This window comes from Schistosoma mansoni, assembly GCF_000237925.1.
Source record: "Schistosoma mansoni, WGS project CABG00000000 data, supercontig 0203, strain Puerto Rico, whole genome shotgun sequence".
In the NCBI taxonomy this organism is placed as follows: Eukaryota; Metazoa; Platyhelminthes; class Trematoda; order Strigeidida; family Schistosomatidae; genus Schistosoma; species Schistosoma mansoni.
Window position 1 is genome coordinate 133,939 of NW_017386076.1, and position 14,647 is coordinate 148,585.

General features: G+C 35.9%; 1 protein-coding gene across 1 annotated transcript; it reads right to left on the minus strand.

Moving 5' to 3' along the window:
* Positions 1 to 708: 708 nt before the first annotated feature.
* Smp_063830 (GMP synthetase (glutamine-hydrolysing)) lies at positions 709 to 10,558 on the minus strand (the record flags this gene model as incomplete). Its single annotated transcript, XM_018793353.1, has 15 exons — positions 709 to 1,171; positions 2,958 to 3,267; positions 3,887 to 4,002; positions 4,157 to 4,282; positions 5,229 to 5,450; positions 6,416 to 6,528; positions 7,616 to 7,918; positions 7,965 to 8,084; positions 8,122 to 8,281; positions 9,722 to 9,915; positions 9,952 to 10,055; positions 10,093 to 10,190; positions 10,227 to 10,341; positions 10,378 to 10,469; positions 10,514 to 10,558. 15 exons carry the CDS (start codon positions 10,556 to 10,558, stop codon positions 1,070 to 1,072), a joined length of 2,220 nt encoding a protein of 739 aa, XP_018647145.1. The 3' UTR covers positions 709 to 1,069.
* Positions 10,559 to 14,647: the final 4,089 nt, after the last annotated feature.

Here is a 14,647-nt window from a genome sequence, read left to right on the forward strand (position 1 = left end):
TAAGTATAATATATGATAAACTAGATATTTAGGCAACTTTTTTAAATGACCATTGTTTGTGTTTAGTATTAACCCACTTGAATTCAATTACTGCTAAGTTCTTGTACTTCAGGCGTAATGATTAACTTAAGTCAATATTATTGAAATCTATTGGCTATCTTACGCAATTTATATCTATTCATATTGATTATGACAGTATGCAACATATTATTTATGTAATGCTATGTTACTCATTCAATTGTCTTTACTTGAGACGTAAAAGCTTTTTTAGAAGTTTCGTCTTCTATCTTCGGATTCATGTGACTTTGTTATCGTTGAACTGTTACTACATATAACCAATATATATATCATAACAGATACTCAGCCAGGCTATCTTAACTATGTGGTTTTTTTGACAGAAGATAGTTTGATAATCGTTAGTATTATATAAAGCATATGATTACTAAATCATAATATGACCATAATATACAGTTTATTCTACAACATTTTGTCTTTAGATAATGTTCTTATAACTTAATTCAAAATATAAACATTGAACAGGAAGCTCCAACATAAAATTTATTTTATTATCCAGAATAAAACAATACTGATTTTTTATAACTTAATTGTAATCAGTATGTTAACGATACTGATCCATACATGTGTACAAAAACACTGCACATGATATATGACAAAAAGGAACAGCTTTCAACTGAATAACTTAGGTGTCTATATTTTTTGTTTCAAAAGAAAACAAGTCATTTTTATCAATCAGTAAATCTTATACATTTAATGAATAGAGGATAAAGAATAGAAACAAAGCAGGATTTTTCGGAAAAAAAAGCAGGTTATACAGTAAGATTTTTTAAATTCATTATTGGTAGAGAACTGAGATAAGTTCAAACGAAAATGTATTGTATAACAACAACAACAGTATCATAAACGCATGGTCGAGAAATCCACTTTGTTACTATGACGCTAACTGTGTAGATATGAAGAAATTAGAGGATAATCTCTTGAAGAAATCGTAAAAACACAGAATGGACACATACACACATACAAACACACACTAAAAGAATAATATTACTAATTACTCCCATTCAATGGTTGCTGGTGGTTTCGAAGTAAGATCATATAAAACTCGAGATATTCCAGGTACTTCCTCAGCTGCTTTCTGCATTTTGTAAACAACCTATACACAAAGATAAAACATGCTAAGTATTTCTAGATAGAGATAATATAAACGTTCACAAACAAAAAATACTAACAAGATAAAAATATTTCTCACTTAAATAGTAGGTTATATTAGAAACTTTTTCGTTGTATACTGACTGAAGTACAATTAAATTGCCTTGTTGGTATTCATAAAAGGTATAATAATTAGTAATACTTATTGTACAACAGTGGTGATTATGTTGATAAATTAGCTGAAAACTACAATAATATTTCAAAACAATAGCTACCATTAAAAGCTTAATGATAAAAGGGCCAACACAACAAATGGTTTTATTCAGATACAATCATATGTATTATAGATTCCGATTGTTAACTGCAGTGGTCAATTTTCCATTTGATATAAATAAATTAATATATTTGTAATATCCCAATGAGTAGAAAAATTAGATTTTCTGACGTTTCGTGACTCAGTGTAGGCCACTTCTTCAGAGAATAAATCTAAGTTAACTTGGATTAGTGTGAATTTGGTTATTTATCTACCCAATGCTCAACTTATTCAAAATGATCAAATCAAAACTTGGTAATGTTTACATTTGATAGTTATTTTTTCAAATGTAATTTATTCATAATGGACACTTTGAAGTCTCACTTCCGTCCCAGTAACCCTCGTGGATATAGCATCAACAGTGGTTGATTTATCTAGTTGCATTATGTTGAAGTCTGCCAACTTCCAAAAGATGTTTTCAAAATAATTTTATACTACTTATAGTAGACACTTAACAAAGATTAAAATTTATTCATGGCTTTTTCCGGACAAGTTAGGTAAAATCTTGTTACATAATGGAATAAAATGATTTATTGAGTAAATGAACGTTCTTCAGCGGTATAATTTCCAGTCAAACATGTAAGCCTATATAGCTTTGCTAATGTCTATTAGTTTTCTAGTCATAAATATGATAATGGTGGGATAAAACAGAAAACAACAGAAACACATGTACAATTTATCAAAACATTTGAGGTTTATCCAATCTTACTGCCAGAACGTAAAATACCACCACACGGCTGAATACACTTTTATGAAGCGTAGTTAAAAGTATCATGTAATACTTTTTCTCTTCATATTCTCTCCCAACTGTCAACACAGATTATTCTTTTAAAAGATTTTCTCTAACAATACTATTCATGGTGTCCATAACGGTTCTCAGAATCCGTATTTATCTAGAAGCTTTAAAAAACCCTATACGATCCTATACAAGTATGGACGCTATGTGACAGTATGATATCGTTTATGCATGATATCATCTTTCCTTTCTAGTGCTTCTAATTTTAACTTTTATTTGTCACATCTTTTCATTTTCACGTAAAATCATTTGATAAATAAGTTTGTAATCGCATTGCTTGGAATTTATTGACTAAATATACTACATTCTAGATGCACTCTGTTTTTCACTACACTTTAAAAATCCGTGTTTTATATGAATGTATGTTGCACTTCAGCAACGTATTTTGAATTCACCCTAAAAATCGTATTGGTCCTATGGTTCAAAACTTCGAACTTAGATATAAAATTATGCCGAGGTTGGAAAACCGTAGATACTGTTTGTTTTTATCTTTTTCTCTTGTTCTTTTTTACCTAGGCTTATCTAGCATGAAAATTTGACCAACCAGTTACTTATTATTTGACATCTATTTTGACAAACTATGACTGAGTTAGGCGCGCGATCATAAAACATACAGAAAAACAATGCATTCATAAAATTAACATAAATATAGAATAAATAATATTGTAGACAATTACATACATCTTCTGGAATATGAACACCGGGAACAGCAGCAATACAAGTCATGAAATCAGCTGATTTCACAGGTCTGAGTACAACTGACCGTAAAACAGAAGGAATAGATACTACTTGACTTGGATCACGGTCAAAATGAATCGGTATAAGAACAACTGGCATTTGATCAACGTTGTTCATACAGCCATTGTTATGAAGTACTGACATAACCTTATCATCGACTTCTCGAAGAGTATCGATAACAGGTTCTCGAAGGTAAGTAATTGTAATATCATTTACTGGATGGACAACTTGTGGTCCTAATATATATACTACGCTGAAATAAACATAGGAAATAAGAATATCAACTTCACCGTGAATTATAGAATCTATTTGCATTTGATAAATATTCCGTAAAATTATAATTGAATGGGATAAACATTTCGTATTAAATTGGAATCCAAAGGACTAGTAACTCATTTTATGCACTCAGGCTTATGTTATTTTCAATATAACAAAAACGACATACGATCTAAAACATACCATCATGGAAATATAATAGTATGTATGTTAGTTTTTCCTCTATTGAGCGAGGTTGATAGCACAATTTAGGTACTCGTGGTTAGTTAGCAAGGGTTTAGAAACTAAATGAGCACCATTCACTAGAGTATATCTAGGAATGCAAACCTGATATGCTTTTAATCAGTGATGAATTTATAAACCAGTATGTTTATAAACGTATGTGCGCTGTACACTTATCTTCAGACCTTTGGTTGACAGAAAAAAGTACCCAAACACATTTTCCAGATAATTTTTATAATATTATGAACTAAGTATACGCGTACACAACTAAACTGGCTAGGACACAGCCTATGGAAGTGATATAACAGAATCCAACTGGACAGATGATTAATAAAACAAGTCACAAAGATTTCGGATAGCAATAATGAACCTACCGATTGATATTATGGCATATCCTAGGGATTAAATTAGCCAAAAACGAAAGGGCGTCCCAATCTGGAGCAGTTGAACTAGATAAAGCACAAGCATAACTATAAGTACGATGATCACCCTAAAATAGAATTAAAATGAAAAGATTGTAAACTAAGCTTGAAATTAGAGTAATTATCACGCAGTTTACAGAAGTTTAAGGGTGTGGATTTTAATCATTTTGAAAACAAACAGATTAACGATAGAACATGTATTTCATATTAGCAAAATCATACTTGCACGCCGACTGAACGAATAGGTAGAACATAAGCGGCTAGAGACCGATTTGCTGTAATTTTTGATAAACGTTGTTGTTCCTCAGGTCTAGCAGCAGCATTGATTTTGTTTAAAAGTGCATGAGGCTGTTGGAAAACAAAATGATAACTGGCTGAAATTATGATAATATACGTTAAATGTAGTAAATCATTATGAAAACAAGTACTTATAGAGATTAATACCAATAAACAATATGCATAACTTCAAAAGTAACTGAAGACTTTTGCCAGTAATAGAAATACTGTGAAACGAATTCTGGCGCTTTTTCTGTGGTCAATGTGACTGAAATTTCTAATGGGGTTAAGGTTGACAATAGTTATCTAAAACTTGACCAAATCTAATTGAAAAATTATAGTTTTTTTCGGTCCTAGTTTTTTAAACTAGTTGAATCTAACACGATAAAAGTCAGGTGTCTGGTGTTTTTTTCTAGAAATCTTCATGCATTCCACAATGCGTCATCATCATTTGGAGATAGAATAGATTTCCTGAGTTTCTTATCCTCGCAACTGTTGACGGTTGAATGATAGAATTTTTACCTCGGAGCGATAACTACAGGCGTGAAGTTTTAAGGGTTACTTTGTCTTCTATATTCTTATACAAGTGATGGACATTAAGTGCCCCTTTGTTGTCTTCCTGTTATGGCTACGTGTGAAATGATTGAAGCAGTGAAAATTGCATTCTCTTGTATTTTACTCAAGAAAGCAACCACTCGTAAGTGTATGCACTGTTTTCCAAATGAATATATGCCTATTATCCGATGCGTCCTCATTGTTACCATGAAAAACGAGAATGTATACTCCTACATACTTTTTGATTGCTCCATATTAGGTTTGTAAGTACCAGGATACATCTCTAACATATTTCAGGATAACCATGTGAAACTTTTCAACAAGACTGGATCTAAGTGAAAAAATAACTAGATCACAAAGCATTACATTGATGAGCCGAATTCGATTACTGAATAAGCGACAAAGCTTGGCATAAGTGTTATTCTTTCAAAGACGATTGGTAAAGATCTCACAACAAACCAACCTTCTGCGACATTTGGTGATATCCAGAGATCATTTTTATAAGACTTGTTGTCTCCGAAAAATCTCGTTCAATGTATGGTTCTGCAGCACACAAAATTCTAACTGCTAAACCTGGACCAGGAAAAGGATGTCGGTTGACAATAGCCTCAGGAAGTCCAAGTTGCCTACCAATCTGTCTAACTTCATCCTTATGGAAGTCCGAAAGTGGTTCAACAACCCGACCCTTCAAAAAATAAACAACAAAGTTTTATGTTTATGAAGTCATAGTTGAAGAATAGAAGGCATGAATGATAGATATAGAATTCAATAGTAGCCAGTACTTAGTAGTTTTTTCTACCATCTATTTTAGTATTCCCAACAGAAATTCTACACTCTACAGTCAAATTCAAGCATTCTATACTATCACCAGTTGAATATAACAATCATCTTTACAAAACAGTTCGTTGTGAGAAAATTAAACGCTTATAATGTAGTATATAAATAGTTTGCATATGATGGGAAAGTTTATTCTACACAATTCAAAGGTTAGCATTTTAAATGTATTCGGACTGTTAAGAATTATAGAACTGCACCTGATTACGGTAACTCATGCTGAGATTTTTTGTAACTAAAATCAGACTGCTTAGTAATCTTTATAATACATATTTATAAACTGAGACTTGTACTATAGTCAAAATTTTCATCAAAACGTTAAGACCTATTTCTGTATATCACTGTTACTACTAATTCTTTAGCCTTTGAGCATAGCATATCTCATATACTCTCTAACGAGGCCATCGGCAGTAGGTGTTGGATTCCTACTTATTTGATTAATGATATATTTAAATAATAAGGGGATAAAGCTAGTTTCCTGAAGAGTGAATTCCACCAAACAAATTAGAATGAATGCATCTGTCATCAGGACTTCAACATCAAAGGCATGAATATATGCACTTCTTCCCCTTGGAGTCTCATCAGATGACCAGAAAGTCGTATGAAGCCTTTAATCTTCATTTCCACAAAATATGGTTACTTAAAATTTCTTGAAATTCTGAGACGTCCACACAAAATTTATTTTCCATTTCATCTTGAAATATATACGATAAATATCTTCCATTCTTAAACTAATAGTAAATTTAAATCATAAACACATCTGCAGACAACAAAAAGCTTTTTGTCATAATAATTGGAATTTTCGCGTTTACCAACCTGCTTCTGTAGAATCTGGACCAGTGTGGTTGTATTGTGATGAGTCTTAATTGTATCCGCTCGTTGACTAACTAAATTAGATGCGGATTCAATTAGATCAGGCCTCAATGTCCCTAGTAAAATAATAAAAATATATTATTTGTTGGAACAATCTGACTAAAAAGCAATACCAACAATCACCAAGTAGAGACTATTTAAAAAGACGGGAAATAATATTATGTAATAGTTCAATGTGTAAGAAAGTTGTATAAATGGATTTAATCAACAGACATATCGCTGCTTGCATTTTTTAGACCATACGGAAAATTGTTATCTGAAGCGATTATGAGTGGAGTGAATCGAAAAATACTCATCATCATTATCTAACAATTTAAGAGATGATAATCGAGATATGTATTTATCTCTAACTTGCTGAAAAAGATGTCATCCCGAGATCCAGTCTATTAACTGCAAGCAAACAATAATAAGCGAAGACACCGACGTAATACAAAACACGAATAAAAGTTAGATACGTGTTCTGACCTGCCAAATACAATATAATATTCAAGGATAGGTAGTTAGTGACAACTAGTTTAGAAATGAGGGGTGAAGCAGACGAACTTGCAGATACTTGCTTAGCTTTGGATTTTTGTCACAAGCATTTATCTCGTAAGTAACACCAACCTAATATTCATCGAACAGCGATTATCTTGAAATATGTGATAAACTTCTGTTTTAAAAACTATAATCCTTTTGAACACGACTTTATTTTAACAGGGCTTTCTGCTACAGCCACATTTTACTACTTTATGATATTATTCGACTAACCGATTAACGGCTATTGAGGGGATAAGACGGACGTATATTACTTCATTATCCAAACTCTGATTTATGTAAACTAGGTATTCGAAAGTTCATCTGATGTCATGAAAATTAATGTCGCCTGAGATATTTCCTGCGTTTCTGAGAAACTTCATCTATATTATCAAACTAGACTAAGTACAGCTAGATGAGTTAGCCCATGTGCATACCACACTACTATTGTTTAGAGAAGTCCAGTATATATGACCTACGGTAGAAAAAGTTTGATAGGTAAGGTATCATCAAACATGTACAAAAATATAAAGAAACAACAGCTGCCATAGACAATCACAATCGTTTTTACGGACATCATTAAAATAACATTTTTGGGACAACAAAAATGAAAAAATAGCCGTATACCTTGACAGAGCATTAAACTACTAGGATCTAACTGAAGTTCAGTCCATACTTCTTGGGCAACACGCACAAAAGTATCACCGATAATCTGTCGTTTATCTTCGGGGAAAATAGTAACTGTCCTAAGAGGTCCAATGGGAATGTTTCTTGATTCTAAATGTGGGTGAATTCCACCACCACTGACATGTGACTGTCTTTTAGTGTTAGATGTATCCGTAGACTGGAAGTATGCCATTGAATCTAGCGTCGATCTGCACTCTTTGGTATTTGGATCTGACGTCTCGTCTGATGTTCCTGTGCTTATTTCTATAAATACAATTTAATAATCAGAAATCCTATTTATCTCAATTACCAGAATCAGATTGTGTTTTGGAAGGACTGACGGAAGCAGGTGCCAAAGCCTCTGTCATTACATCAACGTGAAGCATTGTAGTCCCTGATAAGAATCGAAGACCTGCATTGATCAGATGGACTGGGTAAAGTAAGATAATGCAACAGAATGTAATTACCTTTAATTCCCAATGACTTTAATGATTCTATCACTCTTAAAGATTCATTTTTTCTTAAGAAACCATTGTCAATGTGAACAGCAATGATTTGGGATGGATCCAAAGTTTTTGATAGCAAGGCTGCACATACAGTGGAGTCAACGCCGCCACTCAGTAAAATCTAAAACAAATATCAGGATTATCTAGGTAAGGTTGAAAAGAAACATTGAAGTATGACGCTTCTACCCAGTTTGCATACAATAATGAAAACATTGCTGAGGACTCCTACCTTGAATATATGAACCCGTTTTAGTGTGACAAGAGGTTATATGAACCTTTCCTATATGACGATTAGGCCCCGAATGCCCTGGTTAGGTCGAGTGTGAGGAAAGCCCGCTCTTGCTCTCAAAATGTTCTCACATGGCCACACATGTACAGCCACTACTAGAGAAGTTCTACTCACTGCATTCTCGTGGCAGGCCTGTTGTTTACGAAATCGAGAGGACGAAAAGCGAATGTCCGGTGCTTCAACAAAGTTGATGGGTATGGAGGACCAGCCTAGAAGGGTTGGAAAACCCTGGTTCCAAACCAATGGTGCACATGCGCTCCAGTACCCTGAGGGAACAAATGACGTATGAATGTATTGTTGGTCACTGGCTACCATGGGGCTGCACCTGACGTTGCTTCACTGCCTCGTGGATTAGACATCTAGGTCAAAGCCTCGGGGAGTTGCCCCCTAAGGAAACGGCCTGCTTCTGTTTGTGCACCCGGCCAATATCCAAGCCCTCACACAAATCAAATGACGAAGTGTGGCGCACATGCATTCGGTGCCTCCTTGTACCAATATGTGTTTTAAATAAATAAATAAAGTAGTGAGACAAACTTTACATTATTAAAGCGAGAGAAACTGAGACTGAGCCGTTTTTTGAACATAATCTATACAACATCAGAAAACTCGATGCATCTGAGCAAGAATAGATGAAATATGGGGGTAAAAAGCGTGAAATTGTATTGAAAAGATTTGGGGGGTTAAAAATGAACACATCCCCATTGTTATCAATTTCGACCAATATCAATCGTGGTCTTCAAATGCTGAATATAATTACCGTGCAGACCTTAAAAGGAAGTCTACATCTGCCAACACGAACCATGCTAACAATCAATGACTGTACGAAACAATAACGGTGCAGTTGTCAACCATACCTCAGTCCGGTAATAATCAACGAATGACATGCACTCGCATGAAACAATGGAATTAGTAAGGACGTGGAAGTCATACTTTGCTGAGTTGCGTCTACCATTTGACTACTAATTACTATAATAACAATAGCGATCGCTTGACCTAACTCTTGTTTTGTAAGAGGAGTGAGCTACCTTTCTTAAACAACGAGTAAAATTTCCAGCTTACATTATCTAGCTGAAGTAGTGAATTAGTTTGAAGTTGTAACCGGATGAAAATATTACTAATAAACTACGATGTACATATTACGCAGACGATATGAACTGACAAAGAAGCAATTATAGGAGTATGTGCAAAAACGATCACATTAGGACCTAATGTGTCCAAATGTCACCACAAAATCCCAGAAATCTTGAAATTCTGCTTTTTGGAATAACTTACCAAGATTTTATTTTGACCGACAGCTTCACGTATTTTGGAAATGCACAATTCTACCCTATCACTCATTTTATAGTCTCCCTTAAGGTTACATATATTGAACAGAAAATTCTTTAGAATTTTTAAGCCGCATGTACTGAGATCCACCTCAGGATGAAACTGAACTCCGTAAAGTCGTTTTTCATCATTTGCGATACCTAAACGGTAAATAAATACGAATGAAACAAACAAACCAGCTATGTTGGAACTAGACTTGGCTACGACTTTAAATCCTGATGCAGCAGTAACGCAGTGATCTCCATGGGTAAACAGTACGTGCTCCTGTTTTGACAAGCCTCTATAAATTTATTACATATTATTGGGAACTGATTTACTCAAATAAAGGGGAAGTTGTGTCACAGTCAATTTTAAATATGCCATCTTGCCGAGTGTCACCCTCCATCACTTGGCCACCGAACACTTTGTTGATAAGCTAGACTCTAGAGGAACAAAACATTCGGAAGCATACTTGCATTCCATAACAAATCCCCAGAACAGGAACGTTCGCATCAAAGAGTTTGGGATCACATGTGCAACTAGCAGACTGATAAACTGAGTCAGGGCTGCCTGAGATTATAAAAGCCCTACATAGCAGTAGAAAGAATAAGGTAAAACACTACTTGTAATCAGCTTTCATAAGCATTTCGAGAGGAGTGTTGATGGGCAACATTTCAGAAAAAACAGAGAGCTCCCGAACACGCCGGTCGATAACCTAGCAAGGGTTGACAATAATGAACTACACTGAATATCCTATACCTTTCCGTATTGCGCACCTGCATCAAGAATTGCAATCTTTTCCATCTCTGTCGTATAGACTGGGTAGCACCAACTTCCAAAAACGCACAACTGTCCAATGTCCAAATTCCTTGTGGGGAGCTAGTGTAAAAAGAAACTCGGTTTATTTGCTTTTTCTCCCTAGTTTCAGGATTCTTTCAAGGTCTTTAAAATCATGCGAAATGGATATCATCAATGGCAAGAAAATCAAAAATCTTTGTGATCTTACAATACTATATGTTCTTTTGTTTCTGTGGTATTGTATACTTAGTTATATCTTCGTTTATATGCTCCAGTGTTTATGCGATTAACTTGTCACATAACTTTACGCTTCTTTTTCATGCTGATCCGATAAGTTTGCTTTTACTTACCTCGTCTTCTCTCTTCTGTTAAAGTGCTACAGCAATTAACTATAGTCTTTAGTAATAAGGAAAGTAGTTTGATGGACATGTGTTAATCCTTACAGTTTGTGTTCCAGTGAGGGTCCAATTTCTCTTTGAAAACGTTCACTGATAGGGCTGATACCATTTCTTTGGGTAAGGCGTTCCGGTCATTGACCACTCGATTAGAAGAATGGAACCTTCAAATGGTTCAAATGGTTGTGGATGGAATAGAAAAAGCTTTCGCTTAACGAGCTTCCGTGTCTAGTAGCACTGGATCGCCAATACCTGCAAGCAAGAAACCAGGTATATTAACGATAATAGGGAAAAAAACAATTTGGTAAATCAAAATAATATGTTATCCTTAGTCCTTAAGAATAAGTCAAGCTTCCTCTTAAAGGACTCCTGGGAAGTCGCTTGGACTAGCTCAGTCAGCAGCGAATCCCAGCATTTGACAACTCTTACGGAGTAGAAGTTGTGTCTATAGTCTGTTCTGCTATGTTGGGTCTCCGGTTTCTGGGCGTTACCCCTTAGGTTAGTGTTGTGACTAAGCTTAAGAAGATGTTTAAGGGGATGACCATAAGTGTTAAGGATACTGAAAGTCATAAGAATGTCACCTCTAAGACGCCTGTACTCTAGGAGGTAGGGGTTAAGTGATAGGAGGAGCTCTTCATAAGGTTTGAATTTGAGTCCCTGAACCGATTTCGTGACTCGACGTTGTATACGTTACAGAGTGTCTTTATCCTTTTGGAGGGAGGGAGGAAATACTATGTTTCCGTACTCTAAATGGGGTCGAATAAAACTGTTGAAGATTATGTTGAAGGTTCTACCATCAAACTGGCCGAAAATGCGCTTCAATGTTACCAGTGCAAGGTTTGGTTGAGAGGCGTTTTTGTCACAGTTCGCGTACGATTTCAGGTCATAGGGTACAAACACTCCGAAATCTTTTTCGACTTGAGAAACTTCTAGAGATGAGTTTCTTAAGTTGTAGCTATAGTCTGCAACATGTCGCAGATGGACTACTTTACACTTTGAAGTGTTGAAGGTAAGTCCGTTTTCGTCTGCCCAACTTTGAAGTCGAGTCAGATCCTCCTGAAGTGCTAGTATATCCTTTCGGTTACGTACCTCTCTCCAAAGTTTAACATCATCAGCAAAAAGCAACAAGTCAGATGAAACTTGTTGTGGAAGATCGTTAATAAGAATCAAGAAGAGAAGAGGTCCTAGTATTTAGTCCTGGGGGACCCCACTCGGACATTCCATAGCCTGAGAGAGAGTGAAGTTAACCCTGACCTTAAAGTGTCGGTTTTCTAAATATGAAGAGAGCCAGTCAATCAGAGAGGGTTTGATACCCAGTCGTCTAAGCTTATTGATAAGACATATATGGTTGACCCAAAGAAAGGCTATTGAGAAATCAAGGTAAATGACGTCAACCTTCCCCTTGCGATCAAGGATGGTTGTCCATCTATCCACCGCAGTCAGCAGGTTGGTCATACAAGAATGACCCTTCCTGAAACTATGCTGTTGGGGTGAGAACTTTAGGAATAATAAGTATTCATGTATACTGTCGTATATTAGAGACTCCATAATTCTAGAAGGTATGGAGAGAACGGCCACTGGTCGGTAGCTTGAGGGTTCACTGCGTCGACCTCCTTTAAAAATTGGTGTGATGTTAGCCAACTTCCAAAGTTCCGACAGTTTGCCTCGGCTTAGCGAGTGTGAAAACATCACGCTCAGTGGTGTTGCCGGGATTGAAGCTGCTTACCTCTGTATAGCAGAATGAACCATATCCGAACCGGGAGAAATGTCCTTTCTTTAAGTTTATTAGACCGCGGCTTTTTGAACCTCCTTGCTATCAGCTCGAAGATTATTAATGCTGGAGGGGGCAAAAAGAGACAACATATTAACACTGAAGTCGTAATTAATGACACGGAATTTCAATATAAGTTCACCTCGCGTTAATATACGACAAGGAGAAAAGTCTAGGTTTTTTTAAGCGCCCGACGTAAGGAAATTGGAAGAGAACCTTCACTAATTTGTTCCCACACGCTGAACATGCTAGAGTTGGTGTTCTTAATTAGATATGTACCATCGTCTTGGATACTATACTCTAAGTGTGGTCTTAGATATGTGGTATATAAAATTTGAAACATCTCGTCAGTGTATTTGAATGCTCAAAGAAGTGGACATAACGCGCGAGACCACTTGGTAGATGCTGTGTTTCAGTTCGTACTTTTCAAGTCGTGATTTACTATTACCCCTAAATTTTGATGTTTCTGCACTCATGGAAGAGATTCTCCGTCGATAGGATACTGGTAACTGTTAATATGTCTGGAGTGCATGAGCACACTATTTCTAGAGTTAATTGCTAAGCCTCGACATTGAGACCTTCTAATTCGTCCAGGTAAGCTTGACGATCAAAATGACCAGCCTCACTCCTTATTGTCCCCCGGATTTTGACATCATCCGCAAACAATAATATGAACAACTTAAAAAACAGTGGTAGTTTATTGACTTAGAGAAGGAAAAGTAGTGGACCTAAGACGATGCTTTGGGATGCGCCATTTTTTACCGGCTTCCACCCAAATGGCACCCCATTAACCATTACCGTCTGTCTGCGAGCACATAGGAAGCTTCCTGTTCATTCCTGTACAGCATCTGTTATTCCGAAGCCCTTCTACATTAGACCCGAATGAGAAACCATGTCAAATGCTATGCTAAAGGTCATGAATATCACATCGACAGACAGACCGTTATCAAGGGCTGCTGTCCAATCCTCTCCCGCAATAAATTAGTCAAGAATGAATGCTTGTTACGAAACCCATGTTGCTCATGAGTTAACAGATTTTATGATTCTTTGTGAGTTAATAACTTAACACGAATTATTTTGCCAAGGAATTTAACTACTATACTAGTTGGACTGACAGGTCGGCAGTTAGACATGATATGTGACGACACTGAGACGTGGCTAGCTAGAAGTTCGAACCCGACGAGCTTGTTGTTGGTAAACAATGCTTTAATAGCTCGCTATGTTCAGTAGCATCTAGTCGTCCTTTCCTAATATAAGGGCCGTGTGTTACATAAAAGTAAAGAAAAAAGTACAATGAAAATTTCGATTCATCGTAAACTTTGTCAGTTCTTTATCTTTCAAGCCGTCTTGGTAAAAAGGAAAAAGAGGAATTGTAATTGTGTAGGATATATTGTGTTGTGTACATTTTTGGCCACTATCTGCTTGCATGAACTTTTATCTCTCCCCGCCTTTGACACAGTGAGGTTTAGATCCTACTCCATGCCGCCGACCAATTGAGTAAACAGGACCTATGGTGTTTCCTATATAGGAACTTGAAGTAACATTCTTTTCGCACGACCCATAATAAGGTTTTCTCTCATTATGTATATATATGTTCTACGTACAACTTTCTCATCTATTGCATTTGGGTGTAACAATTAGGTTCTGTGTATTGTGTTTTGGTAAATCTACTTTTCAGATCACTACATAGCCCGGCCACTCAGCTTCACTAGTCCTAGCAACCTTGACAGTTATGTTTAGATTTATAAGCCCCGATATGATGAATGTGTTTGGTCAAAGGCACTGTCTTTGCCTAAACGGTAGTCGTCATGGCAAGAGGATTATTGATGGTAATGAAGCAGATTTTAGCATTAAAAGTGGAAAGAGTATGTGGACAGGGGTCTATGGTTGGAAAATACTTAAATTAATGATTGACTGAACCGGTAGAGG